The sequence below is a fragment of the Littorina saxatilis genome, linkage group LG12 (genome assembly GCF_037325665.1).
Source record: "Littorina saxatilis isolate snail1 linkage group LG12, US_GU_Lsax_2.0, whole genome shotgun sequence".
Lineage (NCBI taxonomy): Eukaryota > Metazoa > Mollusca > Gastropoda > Littorinimorpha > Littorinidae > Littorina > Littorina saxatilis.
Genome location: NC_090256.1, coordinates 31,335,269 through 31,359,161, shown reverse-complemented (window position 1 = coordinate 31,359,161; position 23,893 = coordinate 31,335,269). Strand labels below are relative to the sequence as shown.

At 42.5% G+C, this 23,893-nt stretch overlaps 1 protein-coding gene across 1 annotated transcript in view; it reads right to left on the bottom strand.

The window, feature by feature from the left end:
* LOC138981737 (phosphatidylinositol 5-phosphate 4-kinase type-2 alpha-like) overlaps nt 1-23,893 on the bottom strand; it is a gene marked incomplete in the record, with an annotated part of 36,138 nt that overhangs the window by 11,981 nt on the left and 264 nt on the right. The window contains 1 exon segment of the mRNA XM_070354812.1: nt 23,866-23,893. This exon segment is cut by the window's right edge and continues 264 nt beyond it. Coding sequence (XP_070210913.1) covers nt 23,866-23,893 — 28 coding nt within the window.

The following is a 23,893-nucleotide window of genomic DNA, read 5'->3' as shown; positions in this document are numbered from 1 at the left end:
GCTACAGATGTAAATACTTTGATGTAAAGAATAATCCTACAAAGTTTCAATCACATCCGATGAACTTTGTCAAAGATATAAAATGTCTAATTTTTCCTTTGACGCTGACCTGTGACCTTGAAAAAGGTCAAAGGTCAACGAAACCATCGTTAAAGTGTAGAGGTCATTGGAGGTCACGACTAAACAAAATATGAGCCGGATCGCTTTGATAGTTTCCGAGAAAAGTCCAACGTTAAGGTGGTGTCTACGGACGGCCGGCCGGCCGGACAGCCGGCCGGACGGCCGGCCGGCCGGACAGCCGGCCGGACGGCCGGCCGGACAGACTAACACTGACCGATTACATAGAGTCACTTTTTCTCAAGTGACTCAATAAAATATTTCAAATTATTTTCTATAGATCATAAGAATGTTAAATGAAGAAATGACCATTTGGAAATTCAGGAAGCAAAAGTTGGTTCTACAACCCGTCTTCTAAGAACCCAGGACTGCGAATACTTCTCTTTCCAGTCACATTTCTCTTTATTTTACCACTATTCTTTCCCCTGCTGCTGCCAGGCCTAAGGGCCACTCCAGACAAATTTGATAAAGCCGCTAAAGAGATTTGAACAGGTCCCTGTGGAAGCTAGAAATGCTCTTGCATCAAGTCAAATGAAGGGCGAAACGAAAGACCCCCAAAGCAGCTGCTTTAAAGGAGCGATTCAAAAATACTTTGCTTAGGATTAACCAGACTGCCTAGAGCATGGCAAATGAGTCTGGTGTTCTTGCCTCCCCTCCCTCTCCATCTCTCCCCCTCCCTCTCTCTCTCTATCTCTCTCCCTCGAGCGCCCATACACACACACAAATATGAGAACACAGCATTTTGTACTTCCAGCTTTGTCCACACACACACACACACACACACACTCAATAGCTTTGTCCAGAAGAAGCGTTTTAAAACCAGAGATCTAAGTGCTGACAGAAGGAGGAACAAACAAAATAACAGAGTAAAACGCCTTATGGTGGTGTAAAAATCAACTACACTTTGTCACAGAACCAACAGTCCGTGGTAATGTATGAAAAGGAGATGCTAGAAACTGAGAACACAGAAACTAATGCCAGTCCTATTCAAAACACCACAAGACACTATTATCTCTCCATATACCGGTATAACCCAAAACAAGCCAAAGGTACATCAAGAAAATCCATCATGCACACCCGACCCATAGGAGACATGCCCACAGGGACTTGGAATTGGCAATGACCACGACTTGAGCAGACACCCCCCCCCCCCCCCCCCCCAAATAAAAAAAACCACAATCATAACCACACCCCTTCCCCCTCCCACTGTTTTGCAATGCTCATCCCCCCCCCCCCCCCCACAATGCCCAATGACCCCACCCTCCTTTCTGTAAATCTCCCTCAATGCTCACCGTCCTCCCTCCCCTCAATCTCCCTCAATGCCCTTCAATACACTTCCTCCTCCCTCCCCTCCACCCATCCCCTTCCCCAAATCTCCCTCAACCCTTACCATGCTCAGATCACCCATCCCATCAAAGATCCTACATGTATCCCCATTTCCTCACCCCATCCCATCTACACGTCCCTCTCCTCTCCAACAGCCATCCCCTCAATGCCTTCCATCCTTCTTTTCTCAACCCTCCTCAAAGCTCCTTTTCGCCATCCCCTCTAAGCTTCTCTCCCCCATTCCCGATCCTACCACCTCTTAGTCTTAATATCCCTCGCCCCTCTCACCCCCCCCCCCCCCAAAAAAAAAAAAATCAAATAAAAAAAATTCACATACCCTCTCCAAACTCCCCACCTTGATACGCTTCCTCCCTCCTTCCCCTTCAACCCCCTCCCTCCTAAACACAATTTACCACCACTGGCACTGTTGGGCAAAGGTCTTCCATTTTATTGATCGCGACTGGCCCTGGCCGCAAAGCGTCCCTGAATGGACCGCCGCTACCGGGCCCGTCTCCGTGGGACCGGGTTAGGGAGATAGAATTGTATCATCTGCAAGTGCGATCTACTCTTCTCTCTGCTACTCCTCTTACCCTGGGGGTAACCGTGCCCCCCCCCCCCCTCCCCCCATCCTCACTCCCTTCATATAAGCGTTCTTGTAAAAACACGATTCCTGACAAACGTCAGCAGAATGATAATGATGTTGGTGTTGGCAAAGGGATTTAGTGTTTAGTAGTGTGTGTGTGTGTGTGTGTGTGTGTGTGTGTGTGTGTGTGTGTGTGTCTGTGTGTGTGTGCGAGTGCGTGCGTGCGTATGTCTTTCTGTGTTTGTCTGTGTGTCTCAAAAAACAAGAATGGTAGGTAATTGGAAAGTTAATTCATAACAAAACAAAACGTTACATTTACAGTACGTCGACCCAGTGGTCTTTTAAACTGTAGACAGACAAACACTTATGATACAAATAACTAAATTATCTAATTCTTGTCGACGAAACTCGCTTACAAGATGCGGGCGAGGCAATGATTAATGGCTTAAATTCTGAATTTTGGAACGTTGACAGTCTATTGTTTCTAGATGGGTTTGCCCGTCTGTCTGTGGGTGTGTGGGTGTCAGTGTGTATATCTGTGTGAGTGCGTGTGTCTGTGTGTGTATATATATGTATGTCCGTTTAGCTTTCTGTCCATGCAAAGTTCCTGGCTGGGTAGTATACATACAATGACTGTGATGATGGGTACAAATTCAAAATCCTCGTTGATCAGTAAATTCATCCCACTTGTCTAACAACTGCACCCGTTTATTCATTAATGGGGACATTTTCTGGTATGATTTCACTTAGTCACGCCACACAACACATCACACCACCCCACCGGCACCCCCATCCCTCCTTTGTCTTTGAAACACGAAACAGTGGCACGAGACTGTTCTCCAAGCCTTCTGTACTTTCTTTTACTTTCATTTTTAACATGTCATCTTTCACAAGACTCTCACAGATATTTTTCGTCTTGGGGGGGGGGGGGGGGGGGGGGGGGGGGGGGGAATCGATAAAAACGCGCGACAGAGAGCAATTTTACAACGTCTAGAATCAAAGGCGTCTTCTTTCTCGTGTAAGCCATTTTGTAAGACACCAAAGATTCGTCCAGGCATCATCACGGGCTAAGAGCATTCGTCTTCTTGGACGCATACACAATCCACAGCCTGGCTACTTCATATGTCGAGCGGGAATTTGTGTGTGAACTAATTTCGCACACTGACACTGGTGTCAGTTGGCCAAGAAGCTGCAAGTAAACATGTGTCGCGTGTAACAAAAGACACATTTCGCAGTCGGGCTTTTTTTTTTAAAACACTCATGTCAAAGGATTTCCTTACCCGATAATGTCCGGTATTTTCACAGGCAAAATGTGAAAATACCAGAAATAAACTCAGGAAGCGGACATAAGGAAAGGTTGATGTTTCGTCTGCAATATTGTTGGTGTTGTTGGTGTTGTTGTTTTTTACTGACATTATCTAATCAGTGTGTGTTCGCCTCGATTTACCAGTTAACCTGAGAGACTAGCCAAATTGTGTTTATGAGCAAGGATTGACTCTCGTTATGATAGTCCGGTCCTATTCCATGGGACAACCTGGACAGACCTGCGGCGGTGAACATCATCATGTGGGCGAGAAGGACAGTACCTGTAACACGCCAGGTAAAAACAACCCTTCGTCGCAAATCTTAACAACATCGCGTGGACAGATGGACAAAAGTTTGTACTGGTTCACGCCGACAAGCTTAAATGAAAGCATTCAGACATACACTCACGCAAGCACATGCACGCAAGCTCGTACTCTCACCCACGCACACACAACCCACATACACGCCCGCAACCATGCATGATCACAAGCACGAACACGGTTAGGCCAACAACAACAAAAGTCTGTTTACGGTAACATAGGTAAAAAAAAAATAGGGTCGGTAGGTCGGGATTTTTTTTCTTCAAAAAACCATATGTTTAAGTTATTTTGCCAAAAAACAAAGACCTCCCCCCCCCCCCCCCCCCCCCCCCCCCAATGCCCAAAAAAAAGTCTAGGGTCGCGCGAAAAAATAGGGTCGGTCGGGATACCGTAAACAGACTTTTTTTTGGGGGGGGCCTTACACAGCGACACACACACATATATATTCAAGTCCAGTCTTGCTCTCACACACACCCCACACACACACCTCCACGCCCCTCAACCCCAAAGCACAGCAAATTTCTCTTCGTATCGCAGCAACCGTCGAAATCGGCTAGCCCAGTTTGCACAAGAAATTAATCACACAGCTGGGATGGGCAATTGATTTGCATCATCCACCAGGAAATATGAAATCTGATTACATGGGCGAAATTCGGTGTAACTCTCGCCACAAAAGCAAAGAAAAACATCTGAAGTTGTCCCAACAACTTTTTGGGGCGTTATCAATTTGTTCCATAAAGCTTGTTATCAGCAACATTCGGAAATAAGTGGCCTCCATTTATATCAGCATCGTCACCATCATCCCTCATCCTCCTCACTCACACCCAAAGTGCAATGTGATTCTGCAATGTGACAAGGCCGATGTTGTGCGTGCGCGCGACGTGTGAGTGTGTGTGTGCGTACGTGCGTGTTTTCTCTTTCTCTCACCCTGCACTTTATACCTGATCAATAGATCTACCTGATAAGACCACAATAGCAAAACAATGAGCACACGCGACGTGGGTTCTTGCCTACTGAGAGCGAACGGCAACGAGAAAAAAATGAGAAAACAATAACAGTTTAATAATTTACTACATTGTCTCAAAGAGAGAGCAGGGGCAAAAGAGAAGAAGAGGAAAAAGAGAGACAGACAGACAGACAACGAGACAAACAGAGACAGAAAGAGAACACAGAGTGAGAGAGGCTTCCACCAATACATTGCAAACCCGCATGAAAAAACTTCGTTCAATAAAACAAAATTGCTGATCTGTCCCTCGTTACAACCTGTCCACCACCTCCATAACTATCTTTTTCACCAACATTGTCAATCAATATTCGCAATCAATAACCATACGTCATCTTTGCGAGCCCGCCCCGCCTACCGTTTATCTTCCTGCACATATTATAGCGCGGCCTTGACAAAATATTCATCACACACAAAAGAATTAGGCCACACATCCACAACATGTCATATCTTGTGCATCCAGTCAATCACGGGACTTTATTGTATGTCCTCACTAATTAAGCCTACACTAACGGCAGCCATGAGGGAATTCGCCAAGCAAACGAAAGGCAAGAAACGACCATGATTTATCACGAACGAACAGTATTGACTGGCCTTCTGTGCAAGAGGCTTGTTGATGTGAATCTCACAGGCACAGGGCACAATTGCAGGTTCCCCTTTTCACCCACACGCTACGGTATTAAAAGTTCACGAGTCAAAGGCGGCAGACTTATTTTTTGCAGCGGTGCACGTCCTCCGTCCCACCCATTTGTTCTATTAGCTTCTGATCCAGGATCAGGTGCATCAGCCATCCTGACCTCAGGTCAAAATGAGTTCGGCTCATTCTCTCCCTGACAGGAAGTTGAGTTTCCTTGTCTGGCAAGGAAACCGATCTTTTTACATATTTAGAGCTTTTTTGTAATGTGTTATGGATGTAAGCAGATTCGCGATCGTCGATAATGATTTTTCATGGTGTTTTGTAATTTTTAAATTACAGAGGAATTTTTATTTTAGACAGTTTCAAGCGAGCTATTTTTCGCGGATGTATTTACTGTGCAAACAACTCTAAATATGGCATAAATGTCACGTGATAATCAACCGTTTGGTTTCGGCGTTCGCTGGAGCAGACGATTTTTTTGACAGTGATGCAACCATATATTACGGTCTCCTTCCGGCAGCAGTCCCAAAATTTCGACTTGTTTTGACCTTAGAACGATGTCTTTATCATAAATGTAAAGAACAGAACGGAGATCACTGTCGAAGTCGGCCAATCTGCAATCATTTTCGTCTCGCGAACACTGCTCGTGAACAACATATGGGAGATCACTCTGTATTCTTCTTTTGATAGATTCGCGTAGGACTGTCGCGTCCGCTCAGAGAGACAACTGGCGATAGCCGTGGAGCGAGGATTATCAGAATGGTGTACCGTAAAATCCCTAGCATAAGCCCACCATTTAGCAAACGCCCACCCCCCCCCCCACTTTGGGCCAAAAGTTGTGCACAGGGGTAACTACCTAGCAAACGCCCACCCTGCTTTTTTCAAAGAGACTATAGGCTCACTTTCACTAGGACTTGTGCAGACTGTTCTAAAAGTCATCTTTTTCACCTTCTTTACCTTTTCGTGTTTCTTTCCTTTTTGTCTTTGTCCCCTCTCCTCACTCCCACCCATCCCCGACAAAGTGAATTAAAATTACGTCATGCTTTTCCACTGACGTCTTTTGTCTGTCAGTGACGTACCGGTACTTTGACGGGCTTCCTGGTGGCCTGAAGTTTGTTCTTGAATCTCTGTGCCATTTTTGCAAAATGCCGAAGCGACAGTCTTTCTATGTCTGTCTGTCTGTCTGTCTGTCTGTCTGTCTGTCTGTCTCCCCTCTATCTCCCCTCTCACTCTCTCTGTCGCTCTGTCTGTCTGTCTGTCTGTCTGTCTGTCTCTCACACCTCTCTCTCTCTCTCTCTCTCTCTCTCTCTCTCTCTCTCTCATGATTGTCCTCGTTGGCCTTCTTTACCTCAAAGTCCCTTTTTTTCTTCTTTTTTTCTTCACTTCTACTCACACGACCTAACTTACATGCTCTCGGGGTTTGTATTCACTCAATTACACGGTTGAGCACACAACTTACTTTGTGCAAAGGGGTCTATCCCTAGCAAACGCCCACCCCCCAATTTTGCCCTAAATCTGTGCACAGGGGGGGTGGGCTTATGCTAGGGATTCTACGGTATCAGCATGAGGGTAACCTCACAGAACTACATGAAATCTTATCCTTATCTTATCTTATGGGAGACATTTTTCCTATAAGTATAACTGAATCAAATTCGTTAACTGCTGAATAAGGAAAAGCTAAATCAAGAGAGAGAAAGATACTAAGAGATGTAGATGTAGGGGGCGTGGGGGTGGGCGGAGGTGGAGACGTTATTTTTGGTTAAAAACTGTTTTGACCAGGAACCTTATGCACACACGCACGCACACACACATCCATAAACACACCCTAGACGCCATCTGCTTTCGAGTTGTTAAATTGATTTTCCTCGCTTCCCCTTCTATTTGTCAAATATGCCTGTGCGTATTTGAAATAGCCCATTGCAGTTGGTGTAGGCCGTAAGCTTATTTTAATCGTTTGTCCAGTATTTAATTTAATTCTCTATTTTTTTATGAACTCAAATGTTTAGTGTTCTTAGTATGTCTTGCTAGGCTAAGTTCTATTTAATCAGAGTATGTCTGCGTGTGCTTATACCTAGTGATATTGTAAAGCGCATAGTGCTTTTAGTTATGCGCTATAGAAATCTCCTTAATAAATAAATAAATAATCGCCAAATGTTACGGGGTGAGCTCCTGGAATACTAGGGCAGCCACTGTTAAGTGTTACTCCGCTTCAAAGCGGTTTTAACTGGTTCCCGTTCCATTCATCTTCCACATCTCTCCCCTGTCTCGTTCACATTATTCAGTGTCAGCGCCAGACAATTTCAGTTTGTTCTGTCTGGTGGCTTTCTGTCCAGTCAGCTTGTTGAGAAGCGAGTCCGTCAATCAATCGCACTCATCGATGTCTCGCCACAACTACGGTACTGCCACGACCCGTGCGCTGACCTGGCGAAACAGACACACCGCAGCAGTGCGGAGAAGGAATCAAACCTGAGGCGAAGTCCACGAGCTTAACACAACAGAGGTGTATAACAAAGTACAAAACAGTGGAAATACTGAGTTAAGACACTTGCATAGAAGCTCCTTCATCTCCCAATTTCCATCGCTTAGTGGTTGTTAATCTTCTCTTCTCCTCTCCACCCCCAATCCCCCACCCCACTCCCAAATCCCTTCCTTCCTTCCAGCCAGCATCGTCGATAGAAAAACAAAACAACAACACTGCCGAATAATCGACATCGTCAGACATAAAACTTCAAGCGTGGAAGGCGGCGGTTTGCAGTGGTGCAGGACCATGGCCACTCAGCGGGTGTGGTGGGACAAAAGCTGGGTCTCTACTTTCCTCTAGCCATCAGCGCCTTCATTAGATGCAGAGAATGGTTGTGGTGAATGCAAACGTTGCACTGTACGGATATAAGGAAGGGGCCCGTCTGTGTATGTCCTGCGTCTGGGTTTTGCTAACTACAAAAATAGAGCCAGGCCCTCTTTTTTGCTTCCGCATCACTTTCTTTTCCGCTCACTAAAAAATGTCATTTCTCAGCACTTGGAGTTTAATTGAATCGAGGTGCCTTTTTCGCATCACTTTCTGTTACTCCCAAAGAAATGCCATTTCTCGGTATTTTCAGTAAAAAGTCTGTTTCTGGTGAAAATAGAACACGGAGCCCGTTTTGATGCAACGTCCATAAATACTCAATCCATTGTTCCTACAACCCAATATTCCCAAAGCTTAGTGGTAGCCCCCACAGGCTCTGTTTTTAAACGCCATGCTCTTTCACGCACACAGCATTTCTTAAACTCGTGGCTGAACGTTTCAGAACAAAGTTCCAAGACTCAGGTCAACGATTCTCCTATACATTGTTCTAAACACTGGGCTCCTTTTTCTCCTGCATCCAGTGCCATGCATCATCTTCTCGCGACCCTTTTGGCATAAACTTTCTTTTCTTTTTTTTTTAAATAATGATAATGTTCCAAGTCAGAGTACGTTCCGGGCTACTCTACTTTTAAACCCGGCCCTGGGCCCTCAAAGAAACTATTTAACCGGAAGCGAAACTGGACACTTGTTTACTCAAGGGGTTAAGTCGATCTAATCTGTTAAAAGTTCATTTGAAGATGTGTCAAAGGAAAGACTGAACGCTTTATTGTGAACAAGAGCGCATGACCTCAGTCCCTGTGGTACAATTATGACAGGACAGAAATAATGACGCGGACAATGACTTCACTCGAATCTCTTGACTATACTTTGCTAATAACGGTTCGAAAACTAAACACCCCTAAACAAGGTTGTGCGCCATGGCACAGGTAAAATTGCCCGCACGCTCGTCCATAAGAAAAGAACATTTTAAAGTTTTCATTGTCCGGGGGTCCTGCAGCTAAAGATATAAAAGCTAAACTGTCCTTAGCCCTGCTATAGTCGGCCGTAAGCTAACTGCTGCACATCAATACAAACACATCACTTGTAGCTCCTAATCCCAAGCGAAATAAATACGTACAAAAACGTCACGTACGTTACTGCCCGGGCGCAGTCTTTATGGACATACATTCATGAACAAGATATACACAAGCCTTCTCTGGTCACATGCACTATAATTTCAATGATAAGAACATCAGTGTTGTTGTAGTCATGCCTGTGCAGAAAAAAAGTCCCTGTGAGTCTTTATTTGGTGTTTAACGTCGTTTTCAACCACGAAGGTTATATCGCGACGGGGAAAGGGGGAGATGGGATAGAGCCACTTGTCAATTGTTTCTTGTTCACAAAAGCACTAATCAAAAATTTGCTCCAGGGTCTTGCAACGTAGTACAATGTATTACCTTACTGGGAGAATGCAAGTTTCCAGTACAAAGGACTTAACATTTCTTACATACTGCTTGACTAAAAATCTTTACAAAAATGGACTATATTCTATACAAGAAACACTTAACAAGGGTAAAAAGAGAAACAGAATCCGTTAGTCGCCTCTTACGACATGCTGGGGAGCATCGGGTAAATTCTTCCCCCTAACCCCTGTGAGTCATAACTATAGTTAAAAGTAGATGTCCGGGGAAACTATTTTGAAAGCAGTACCTTCTTTCGGGAATATCTTGGGGCTCCATTTTGTGGCACCTCCTACACACAAATATCCCTAAAACAACCTAAATGCTTCATAATTTTAAACACAGTTTTTCTTTCTTTTTTAATACTGCATCAAGCGAAAAGGCAATACAATAAATTGTTGAGAGTATGGGTCCTTAACTGTCATGTACGTTACCGGTTATTCCTCGGGAAATGGTAACTCCTAATGCCAGAACTGTTGACATGGTTTGCGCCCACGGGAGTATACTACGAGAAAAATAAAAGCAGGGCCATCGGGTGACTGACTTCCAGCTCTGTTGTGAGGTGAAATCTTTCTTTCTTTATTTGGTGTTTTACGTCGTTTTCAACCATTCAAGGTTATATCGCGACGGGGAAAGGGGGGAGATGGGATAGAGCCACTTGTCAATTGCTTCCTGTTCACAAAAGCACTAATCAAAAATTTGCTCCAGGGGCTTGCAACGTAGTACAATATATTACCTTACTGGGAGAATGCAAGTTTCCAGTACAAAGGACTTAACATTTCTTACATACTGCTTGACTAAAATCTTTACAAAAATTGACTATATTCTATACAAGAAACACTTAACAAGGGTAAAAGGAGAAACAGAATCCGTTAGTCGCCTCTTACGACATGCTGGGGAGCATCGGGTAAATTCTTTCTCGTCCCAACCAATATGGGACTCCCCCTAACCCGCGGGGGGTGTGAGGTGAAATGCAAGCGCCCGTCATGTACCTTACTACCATGCATTTGACAGTCATGCAGCTTTGGTGCACATTTACTTAGTACAAGTATACGGCTTTTTCTAAATCACGATGGTCACCAATTATCCTGCGTTGATGAACGATAAAGCTAACCAAAAGCATAAGTACTGAATTAAATAGCCACATACAAATTAATGTTGTGAACTTTTTTAAACCTATTTGTCGCTTCTTATTGAATGACATGGGTTGGGCATTGTAAAGACAGACAGAAAAAAATCAAGAGGCGAAGCCATCAAGGCTCACGTAAGAAATCGACAAACAGTAACACAAACTCAATCACTCCGTCACACATACACACACACACACACACACACACACACACACACACACACACACACACACACACACACACACACACACACACACAGAAAGAGCATAGGTGAAACTGTGCAAGAAAGCGAGACACTAGATCTAGATCTGTCTGTCTGCATGTAGCCTACTTACAGGACACGACTGCCAACTAGTCTCGGCGCGCTCAAAATAATAATGACCGAGACTTTCAGTACTTCCTTCGCGTGACGTCTAACCCTCTTACGTCATAATGTGACGTCAATGTAATGTGACGTCTTCAAATGTTAGAGTTTCTACCACAGACATACACACACACGCACGCACAAACACACACACACACACACGCACAAACGCACAGACAGACAAAGTTATGATCGCATAGGCTACACTTACGTGAGCCAAAAAATCAAATGTAAACAATACGAATGCCCCACTACAGAAATGAGAATCACCGGCTCCTTTCCCTGGCCAGCTTGCTAACCTCACACAATTAATTGCTATTGTGTTGAAATGGTAGAACATTATCATGATTATGTGAATAAGAGAATACACCATTAATGTCAACTACAAACAAACAAAAAACAATATACTGAACCAGAATTGCTAACCCCACCCATAACAAGGCCATAAGCTTCTTCGCTGTCTTTCTCATAACACGGATAACACGTTTAACCTCATTTCACACAAACTACCCAAAAATAACGAATAACGACATACTAATGAAATGACAAATGATCGTTCTTACACAAAAACAGCGCTTATGAAGATATCATTATGAATAAGGATTTTTTTTTAAACTACAAGAACAAAAATTAAAAAAAACATAATTCATTACGGAATGCATCCTCACTATCAGACAAGGAAGTTTAAAAAGAGAAGTATTGGGAAAGAGAAGTATTGGGAAAGAGAAGTATTGGGAAAGAGAAGTATTGGGAAAGAGAAGTATTGGGAAAGAGGCGGTAAATAGCTCAATTTGCATCCGCAAACCAGCAATGAATGCTGCACGCGAACGCATAGACAGGGGGGGAACAGCAAGGCATAAATATCAATGCAATGCTAGCTGCTCCAAAGGCCAAACAAGATGTTTTCTACCCCAACAAAGAAACGATCGAACAGGGCTTGACATTCTAATTCGCAAGAGCGCATTTACAAGACCGGCTGATGTGTTTTGAGAAAGATAGAAATGGTTGGGGAGGGGCTATGAGAAAAGGCGGTTTGAGAGAAAATGTTGTATACAGAGAGAGAGAGAGAGAGAGAGAGTGAGAGAGAGAGAGAGAGAGAGAGAGAGAGAGAGAGAGAGAGAGAGAGAGAGAGAGAGAGTGTGTGTGTATGAGTGGTGGTTGGGGGGTCACTGAGAATGTTAATGATGCAGGCCAACAGACCCTTTCCCTCAGGTCAAAAACGAGAGAGAAGGGAGGGCACTCGAGAGAGAAGACAACATTTTGTAAATAGCTATCAACTCCATTTTCCGCGATAGGCCTCTCGTAGAAAATAAATGTAAACTGCCTAGCTCCAGTAGCTAACGAATACGCCGTTCTCACGTTGGCCATTCTTCATCCTTATTTGCAGCTTATCTGCTGACGATAATAGGGGGCAAGCAATGCGCGGTTAAGGCGATCCAGTAATAATTAGCTTGCATGCATGTCTTCTCAATGGAAGCTATCCATCTTTCATTTGGCCAAACTAGGTGTATGGCCCTCTGACATGGGAAAGACGCAAATCTGAAAATTACCAATTAGTGCGTGTGTGTGGGGGGGGGGGGGGGAGGGTGGTAAGATGATAGTTAAGCTCCATTTTCAATACCGAGAGAAGTCAGACTGACTGGAACTAGGCAGAGAGCTCTGAATCGGTCTTGCTTTGGCATAATTCCAGATTGTAATGGCTGTCCTTGATTGAGCCCGAGATTGACTTCGTGAAGTCTTTTTACCGAACATACAGTGTCAAAGCTTCGTCCAGCGAGCATTCGTGAGGGAGACTTCGCCAAGTCCATTTCGACCGATTAATATCTGCTTCACACATCAAGTTAGCCAGGGCGCACAGAAAGTGTAGACGTGATCAAGCACACATCCTTACCTGATAGGACTGATATTTGGGATTTTTTTTAACTTGACATTCTGTTATGGCCCCAGAGAGAGAGAGAGAGAGAGAGAGAGAGAGAGAGAGAGAGAGAGAGAGACACACACACACAGACAGAGAGAGAGAGAGAGAGAGAGAGAGAGAGAGAGAGAGAGAGAGAGAGAGAGAGAGAGAGAGAGAGAGAGAGAGAGAGAGAGAGAGAGAGAATACTGTGTCACAAACACACGCACACCGAAAGAACAAAAGAAGAACAAAAATGACAAAATACACACAAAGACTGTCGATACCCATTATACTCAACAGAACAATCCAACGCCAAAAAGTATGGCACACCCTCTCACTTCTCCACTTAGACATTATCAATCCATACAGCTCCCAACAAAACACACAAGGCAATGCATATATATATATGAAGTGTGTATGTTGGCAAGTAGGCAAAATGACACTCAAAGAGACACCCACAAAAAAAAGAATAATTATTACGCGTTCCCGAGCTCGATACTTTCCAATTCGATCATCAACGCTGCAGGCTATGAGAGCTAAATGTCACGGTTGTGGTGGCCCGACAAATCATATTCGTGTAAACACTTTTCACAAACGATCTGGCCCAGGAATCGATGAAACGCGTGCCGTGAGTAGTATGCAAACAGAAAATCATTTCCTCTCCCTCTCTCGTTGTTGCAGTACTGGTTGTTGTTGTTGTTGTTGTTGTTGTTTTGTTGTTGTTGTTGTTGAACCAGCTGGTGCCCGACAAAAGTATATTCACAGACAGAGACACAGAGAAGGGGAGAGGGAGGTATCGCTGATAGAGACAGAACGTAAAAGAGAGAAGGCAAGTGAAATAGGGAGCAGAAAGTGCATGAGAGATACACAGAGAACCCGGGGGAAAGGGGGTGCAGGAAGGGGATGAGAGATAGAGTATGACGGCTTACTAGTGCCAAAACCTCATAATTGTAATTATCAAGGGAAAATTAGTCATTTTCCCTTGATAATTACCATTTTCACGTGTTAATTAGTAATTTTCCCGGGAAAATTACTAATTTTCCCGGAATAATTACTAACTTTCACCTGTTAATTACTAATTTTTAGTTTTGGCTCACTTCCTGACGGATTGATAGTGCCAAAACTAAAAATTAGTAATTTTCCCGTGAAAATGAGTAACTAACAGGTGAAAACAGTAACTGACAGCGTTAATTAGTAATTATCAAGTGATAATGGGTAACCCCAGGTTTTGGCACTAGTAAGCCGTCATAGGGCTTACTAGTGCCAAAACCTCATAATTGTAATTATCAAGGGAAAATTACTAATTTTCCCTTGATAATTACCATTTTCACGTGTTAATTACTAATTTTCCCAGAAAAATTACTAACTTTCACCTGTTAATTACTAATTTTTAGTTTTGGCTCACTTCCTGACGGATTGCTAGTGCCAAAACTAAAAATTAGTCATTTTCCTGTGAAAATTGCTAATTATCCCGTGAAAAAGTGTAACAAACGAGTGAAAACAGTAACTGACAGTGTTAATTAGTAATTATCACGTGATAATGGGTAACCCCAGGTTTTGGCACTGGTAAGCCGTCATAATAGAGACCACTGCATGCACATGGTATGATGCTGGTCTTGTTTCAGCATGTGATGCAACTTAGTGTAATATACCCAAAAAGAAAATCGGTTTATACCCACAATCTGATAAAAGCTCTATTTTATTTGACTATTTTGTAATACGAGGGGAACTCATTATATGTTGCAACCTGGGCAAACTAATGAAGTCACTACTTTGTTTTTTTCATAACATCAAAGACCACTTTTGGGAAGACTTATGACAACAAAAATTACTTGATTCCGTGCAACCGTTTTCATGTAATGCGATCAAATGTCCAGTAAGGGTGATGGGTCTCCTGCCACTGCCAGCAGTGTTGACCTTTTGCAAAGAGATGTTAGAGCTATATGATGTATTATGGCTACTGCCAGAAAAAAACTTTTGTCAAGAGTGCTTTTTAAGTTTAAAATACTGTTTTGGAAATCAATCTCCACCGAAAGCCACTGTTTTCAGGTGGTTCAGACAGTTCATTACTGGCGCGTGGACGTTAAAAAACGGTGACCGTTGTGATCGAATGGCAACAGTCGTTACCCCAGAAAAGGTGTCTAGGGTAGAGTCCCTGGTTGAGAAGGACCCAAACATGATAGGCTTTCTTTACCCCAGTCCTATTACATAGAACTAAAGGTAGCAGATGAAAACATGTTATCTTGTTTTTGAGAACCGCAAATTCATTATAATCAAGGATAGTTGGCCTTATTTGAATAAAACCACATCTGTACCCAGGCTTTGCGCACGCGTGTACAAACACACATGCGCGCGCAACCGCGCGAACCAACAAACATAGAATACACCTAACAGTAAGGACCGATCGAAACTGCGGAGACTTTCAATTTGTTTTTTCTCGGGCAATATAAGGACAAGCAAAACACACTTAAAAAATAAACAAAAATTTAAAAAGCAAAAAAAAGCAAAGCAAAGGGCAGCTGGTGTAACTCCATCCCTCCTAACTGGCAAAAATAAGGAGTTCATGTTACTCTTCTGCCCCGTGTAGAAACCTTTTAATTTGCTGCACACGTTACATAGGCCAAGGACATTTTAAAAGGTACAATCCCTTCCCGTACAAACGATCAAATACACCACCACATATCTGTCCATGGTTTTAAAAGGGACAAGACCATCTCTCCCCTGGGACACATACCAAAAACCAACAGCCTAGTTGCCTCCTGCGCACAGAGAACTTGTCATCGCTGAATTAAGTTAGCAGACTAACGCTTTATTTGTTTATTTGTTTGCTTAACGCCCAGCCGACCACGAAGGGCCATATCAGGGCGGTGCTATATAACGTGCGCCACACACAAGACAGAAGTCGCAACACAGGCTTCATGTCTCACCCAGTCACATTATTCTGACACCGGACCAACCAGTCCTAGCACTAACCCCATAATGCCAGACGCCAGGCGGAGCAGCCACTAGATTGCCAATTTTAAAGTCTTAGGTATGACCCGGCCGGGGTTCGAACCCACGACCTCCCGATCACGGGGCGGACGCCTTACCACTAGGCCAACCGTGCCGGGTGCAGACTAACGCTGGTGCCACTTACGAAATTAATTCACACACAAGAATTCCTACCCTGCACAGAAACTGCTCATATACAGTCAAGTGGAAGGATGCTTTCACCCCACGTCAAATCTGACCAGATGTGTGGTCACTTACGATTTCGAGATGGTTTGCACAAGAATGAATGTACCTTTTAACTTTTTGCAATTTAACAAACACGCCTGCAACAGGAGATTGCTCTCGTTTTGTAATTAAGATTGCATTTGCTGGAGTTCGATCGCCACCGCGGCCATCCAAGTTTTGCAGTTATTAACTCTTCCAAATACGTGTAAGAGGAAAAGTCGCCAGGAAGACGTGAACTAACTTCACGGTTTATCAGGAAAATCTGATTTCTCGGCAACAGTTTCCTTTAGAATCAGTTTATGTAGGTAATGCTTTCAAGGTTGTTGCTAGGATGTATTGTCCTCGAAAAATGTGACGAAATGGATGTATAAGTTGCGGCAATCTTCCTAAGTTTAAGCCAATCAATGGTGTCACCTTCCCCGACCGCGAAAAAAAAGTTCGGTACCGGTGTCAAAATAGCGGCAGAGTTTTCGGCGAGTTGAAAAAAAACTGTATGTGTTTCATTGACTGCCGACGTCAACCAGCTCCTGGCTAAATGACGTAGGAGAACATAAATAGGAAAATCACAACCTTACATACACTCTGCTACCGTGCCGTGTTCGTAACCCACAATCCGGCGTCTAATCGTCAAGCTCACACGTGCAATTATCACTGTGGACACGTTCATGTCAAACAGGCAGCAGCTGTTCAGAACAGCCCAGCCATGGAGATGTCAGCGAGGCACAGTTGGATAATAATAGCGTCACAGTGACTCTCGGCAGTGATCAAATTGGGCTTTGAGTCGGTTGAAACCTTGCAAACAATATAAACTTCTCGCCGTCTTTATTTCAACAACTTTGAAAATCACCTACGTGAAGTCCACTTTAGTGGATCAAACATGCCAATACAGAAGCTCCATTTCACATGTTTCTGCTGAAAAAAATATTCAAACTCAAGTATCAACTGCAATTCGTGCCTCACCCCCACCCTCGCCCCCCCCCCCCACCCTTTTTTTTTCTTCTCTTCTGCATTTATTCCGTGATACTTTCTAGTAAGCCGATCTGAACACCAATGTGAGTATCCGGCTACTTCTTGAATCAATAAAAAGACACAGTATACAGATCTATTTGCGGACAAACAAACAACACTTCTAAAGTTCTACTCTGTGAAAAAAAGGTGCCGAAGAAACTAAGCTTCTTAGAATTCCGAACAAAAAAGTGCACTGTACTCTTAAAGTGCAGATAGGTGCCGAAGAGACTAAGTGCATTACAAAGATTACCAATGCTCATTGAAAGTGTTCGATGGCTGCGGCCTGCGGCGTTTTAAGGGCGGAAATGCCAATCTGGTGTTAAACTTTGAACTATTTTAAAAGGGAAAACAAGAGAGGCTGAGTACAAACGATTGTCCATTAAAAACACACGCCGCTGTGTCAATAAAATGAAGGCGTGCGCGTGTGTGTGAATGTAACATGCACATCCTGACGAAAGTCACCAAAAAACGAAACATAAGTAGACTTATTTTAAATGCTAAATTACGAAGACACACAACCCAAGGACAAAACTTCTCAATGCTGCGTGACACATCTTACGTTGAACATTCTTGGAAATTCGTTTTGCTTGCGTTGCTCTAAATATCACTGCCATGCTTATGAGAAGAAGAAAAAAATTAAAAACCGCACACACACACACTTCAACGACTAATATTCTGTATGCAACGTGGCACATGAAACTTTCTTGAAAATTCGTTTCTCCTGCTTCTTTATAAAACTCCACAACATCACATTTGCTTCTTCTTTTTTGAAATACCGTGATACTTGCGTGAAGCGATAAATACCAGGGAAGCACGACAATAATTTATAGTGGAGAAGGCGGGTGTCATAACAAGACAGGAATAACCGAGATGAATGTCTTTTGTGACCAACTTTACATCGCGGTTAAAGATACCCTCATTGTCATGTAAACCACCTCGACTCTGGCCAGGTTTTTAAATGAGATAAGAGAATCCATTTGGACACATAATACCCAAAATCAACAACCCGACTACCAAAATGGTGGGGTGGTTTTTGTCATTGAATTAATTTCTCCACTGACACCTCCACAAACAAAATTCCCCCTCTGCATAGAACGCAGCCATGGTTTTGATTTTTGTAAGTGTCTGAGTGGAAGGATACTCTCTTCCCATGTAAACGCCTAGTCATAACTGTGACGGTTGACACTGAAGATTGTTCACACTGGAGTGATGGATTTAGTCCAATTTAGACTACAACAATTACGAAACTGATAAATTATTTTGTTTTTCTTTTCAGTAAGCCCCTTTCACAGAAATACAAGTCATGCACAAATATATACGTTTCCTTACTTATCACATTACAGAGTGAGGGGGAGAGAGAAAGAAAGGGGAGAGAATGAGAAAGAAAGGGGAGAGAGAGAGATGGGGGGGGGGGGGGGGGGGGGTTGGGACAGGCGGCCAGACAGACAGAGAGAGCTGACTGTTGTGTAACAAGTTACGCACCATCTGATCTGAAAATAAGTGGATCATTATCAACATTTAGGCAAGAGAATTTTCTTGGCACTACACAGACAGTTCTCGACATCAGAACCACATTGTGAATGCTTTTTGTCTAAGTCTCTACCCCCAGTCCTTAAACTTCAAGTGGAAAAACAGCCTCCCATTTGCCCCCCCCCCCCCCCCCCCCCCCCCCCCCCCCCCCCCCCCCCCCCACTTTTAAAATTTCGGTTAATGAAAACAAACCCGTAACATCTCAGCATAAAGTAAAGGAAAAAGAAATAAAATGCACAATTTCCTTGGCATCTGTGCTTCTCCTTTTTTCGCATACTCTGGAAGTCCTTACAATCCTTATAGGGAAAAAAAGCACCCACACACACCACAAAAATTCCAGTCGCTGACACACAATTTAAACGAAAAAGAACCAAATTAAACAAGAACAAAACAAAGACTCAGTAAAACAATTCTTTCTTTCTTTATTCGGTGTTTAACGTCGTTTTCGCGACGGGGAAAGGGGGAGATGGGATAGAGCCACTTGTCAATTGTTTCTTGTTCACAAAAGCACTAATCAAAATTTTGCTCCAGGGGCTTGCAACGTAGTACAATGTATTACCTTCCTGGGAGAATGCAAGTTTCCAGTACAAAGGACTTAACATTTCTTACACACTGCTTGACTAAAATCTTTACAAAAATTGACTTTATTCTATACAAGAAACACTTAACAAGGGTAAAAAGAGAAACAGAATCCATTAGTCGCCTCTTACGACATGCTGGGGAGCATCGGGTAAATTCTTCCCCCTAACCCGTGGGGGGATCAGCAAAACAATACGCGACAAGGAAAACTGAAAATCCTCACAACCGAACCACAGGCTACAAAAATAGAGCGCCGCTTCCAAAATAAATCAGGAAAATAATACCGGAGTGTTGCATCTTCTTCAAAAGTACATCAAGAAAATAAAGATTTTTCCAAACCCTTCTCATGCTGTATCTTCTCAAAAGTTAAATCAAGGAAATAATAACTTTTTAAAAACCCTTTCATGCAACATCTTCTCAAAAGTAAATCAGCAAATAATACTGCATTTATTTAAAACCTCCCTCGTGCTGCACCTTCTCAAAAGTAAATCAAGGGGGAAAAAACAAAGCCTTTTCCCCAAAGCCATCACATGCTGCCAGCTAGCCTTGATCATGAAGAACCCATAAGAAGCATAAGGGATCAGGGCATCCTAGTATTGGCTGCAGCCGGAAAATGAAGACTTTTATTATCCTCTTCCACATCTCCTCTTCCACATCGCCCGTGGAAAGGTCAAAGCTATTAATGTGGGGGTCTCCCGGAAAATCGCATGCAAGAAACCACTTTGGCCCAGCACAAAAGGGAAAGTCTATTATGGTTTAGGTTTTGGTATAGACTCTTTTCTCTTTTCTAGTTTTATAGTCGGTGTGGCAGACTGAGCTGGAAACTGGGGTTCTTCTCTTCAGCACACAAACAACACTGAGAACAAAAGGCTTAATACTAAAACCAAGATAGAAACTATCATTTGGACACATCTACTCTCTCTCTCCCTCTCTCTAACTATGAGTTCCACATTTTAATAACTAACATTATTGTGTATGGATACACTCTTATGATTAAACTCCCCCTGCTCTGTGGGTTGTAACTAAAAGCTTTGTCCAAGTGAACAAATACTATAGAAAACAGTGTCCCACATTTGTTCCAATGAAAACCAACGGCAGAGCTGCAAAACTAAAGACCACCTGTAGCTAATAAGGAAACCCAATTTGAAAAGCATGGAAAAAGATACCCATTGCACAGGTTCTGGAGGAAACAAACATACTGTTACCTGTAAAATCTTCAGTTGTAAAAAACAGAAAGAAAAAAAATACACATGTCATACAAGACTGAAGACAATACCTTGGGTACTTAACACTTTATAGTTGTAAAACACACTATCAGCTCTGCCTAAGCTTGAGTCATGTCAAGAATGTATGGGCTGGTACTAAACAAACAGCAATAACCATTTTCATTTCTAAAGATAATATCTTCTGGCGTCAACCATCTAAGGTACATCCAGGTAAATATGCAGCAGGCTGAACCATTCATAACCTGGCTTGTTGTATAATTTGCAAACAATCATTAACTTATTTGTTTGAATCACCACTCACTGTATCAGAGTATGTCAAATGTGTGAGGAAGGGTTGTTTTACTTTCAGCAACAGGGCCTAGGGGCACCTATTTCTGTAGGTGAGTGCTCTTCTTTCACAGGTTGAAAGAGTTAAAATCTCTGATGTGAGGGGGGGGGGGGGGGAGGGGGGAGTGAAGGGTTGTTTGAAGATCGGTGGTTGTTAGGGTTATGAGTGATCAGACAGTGAAAAACAAGTATAAAATATTGACAAACTGGGCTGCCTCTTTTTAATATTCAAACCAGAAATATATCCTTTACCATAATCAAGTAACTCCAAGGTGTTGTGTTTTGACTTCAAGCAGGCCATTCAAGCCTAGCAGTCAACTAGTACATAAATGGGTGCAGCCAAACTAAATTGCAGGGTGGGGTTCTCCATTCAATCAATCAGATAAATGGCTGTCTTCTCAAAGTGCAGAGAGGTGTTTTCGATGATCCAGCTCCAGAGACATTTTATTCCACTCTCCTTTAGCTGACTCAAGTTACTGGTTTCACAGCCTTTAAATGGGCTACTCAAAGAATATTCCCAAGAAAAAACTCCCACGCGATTTTTTTCTACCCATCATGTAAACAACTTGACAATACTGCATGGAGGGGTACTAATCCAGACCTTTCTGAAAACAGAAGTTATTAAAAGAAAAGCACATCACTGGTCTCTTTCTTACTTCATCTTCTGCTGCAAATGTTCTGCTACACATACATTATGCACTTCAAGATTCAAAATGGTTTACTACAACTAGACTCAAACCAAAAGATGTTGAAAAAAATTTTAAACAAGAAGAGCAAACGCTCGATCGAGTCACTTTCGCAGTTCTGAATATTATATGAGGCATCAGATGGACAGGAAGAAATTGCTATTCACAACACAATGAGTCACGTTCACATAAAATTTGAGCCCGGTCACTTTTATAGTTTCCGAGAAAAGCCCAACGTTAAGTTGTGTGTTGCCGAACAGAAAAGGCTAGTTATCTCCCTTGTTTTTCTGATAACGTTCGTAAAAGGCTACAGATGTAAATACTTTGATGTAAAGAATAATCCTACAAAGTTTCAATCACATCCGATGAACTTTGTCAAAGATATAAAATGTCTAATTTTTCCTTTGACGCTGACCTGTGACCTTGAAAAAGGTCAAAGGTCAACGAAACCATCGTTAAAGTGTAGAGGTCATTGGAGGTCACGACTAAACAAAATATGAGCCCGATCGCTTTGATAGTTTCCGAGAAAAGTCCAACGTTAAGGTGGTGTCTACGGACGGCCGGCCGGCCATCCGGCCGGCCGTCCCAGACTAACACTGACCGATTACATAGAGTCACTTTTTCTCAAGTGACTCAAAAACAGTTGTGTCTCAATCCCACTGAACACAGTGAACTGAGACCCCCCCCCCCCTCCCCCTTTAATTTTAAAGACCTCCACAAAATGTGAGAAACTCAGGTCTCAAAGGGGAAGCAGTCTTAAAACAGAGAATCGAAGTTAAACTTGTTATGAACAGAACATCTGAAAAATGAGGGTCTTAAACCAGGAAGTCTTTAAAGGTTCCACTGTAAACAATAAAGTGGAACAAGGTCATGTAGTTTCCTGCACTCCTAGTCCTAAGGTGTATAAGTGCTTTGTACAGATAGCATTATATTTACTGGTGAATACATACATATGATTATAATCACACCATACACCTAAACTGATAAAATAGGGTCGGTCGGGATACTGTAAACAGACTTTTTTTTTGTTGTGCCTAACTGTACTGCATAAAGTGCATTGTACATCTTTCTCTAAAAACGTATTTCTCTTTCAAACTTTGGAGTGGGATAATATTAACACTAATAGTCAAATTCTCAAAAAGATACAAATTATGAGCAAGCTAAGATTTTTTTTAAAATCATTATCAGATGAAATGATACTTGACAGTTACATGCTAGAACTAAGACCATGTTCTGCAGTAATTTTCTCTTTAAGTTTAACAAATTCCAGGTCTCTCCACCACAACAGTTCAAGTGTGCCTGCTCATACAGGCAAAACAGTCATGCATGAGAAACGGATCTATAGTTTTAAGTTCAGTTTCTGTTCTTTTATGAGTACAGCTGGTGATCAGGTGCTGTTTATGCGTCTCTGCTGTCAACGCCATCATATATATATTGAAAAGTGGGGGTCAGCTTACTTTCAAGTCAACAGTCAGGGTAAGAGGATACCTTTATGACTCCTCGATCAGTCCTCCCCCATTTTGGAGCCGAAACAAATCAGATTTGACTGGCAATTCTGATTTAAACCTTATAGTCTTAAAAGTTAACGTGCTTGTAAGAATGTGCCTCAGTGCTATACCATTACCAGTACCACTATAACTGAGTATAACTATAAGAATAAAATCCACTAGTGTAACAAAAAGATACAGCCTAAAATAAAAATGATGTCACTATTTGCCTATTTCTGAATTCTTCCCGCTTCTGATCGTATTGTGTATGCTCTGGCCTGGTGTAAAGTCTTTGTGTCATAGTATACACTGCACTGCTGCAGAAATAGTTTTCATAGCTCCATGCTGTGTACAGACTTATTTTTGATGTTATCAAACCACCCAACAGAAACAGAAATCTTCATTTGATAAGTCAGGCTGACACTGCTTGTGTCACCAATGAAGATTATATTTTCAGTGTTTGCACAGTAATTAAACACAGTGGGCGTTGCTGATCGTATCAATCATTTCATCTAATGAGGTGAAAATGAAATTATACCAATTTTAATTTAATATAAATCTAAGGACCAAAAGGAGAGTAAAAGGAGCAGAAGTGTTAATTCAATCAAATGTGCTAGTTGTCGGTATCTCGGCAATGTATTGGGTTTAACTGCTACTGTAACGACGGTAGAGTTCCTCACAATAACATTGTCAACATAATCAAGACCAGACTATTTATTGATCACATAGTGGGCATACGCTGGAATGAAACAAGTTTCACATACAGTCAGAAAACAATCTACTGGCGTCATTTACACACAATCTGTTTTTAAACAACAATAAAAAGGCAAATAGCACAACTCACCGTGTGGTTTATGCCCCACATGAA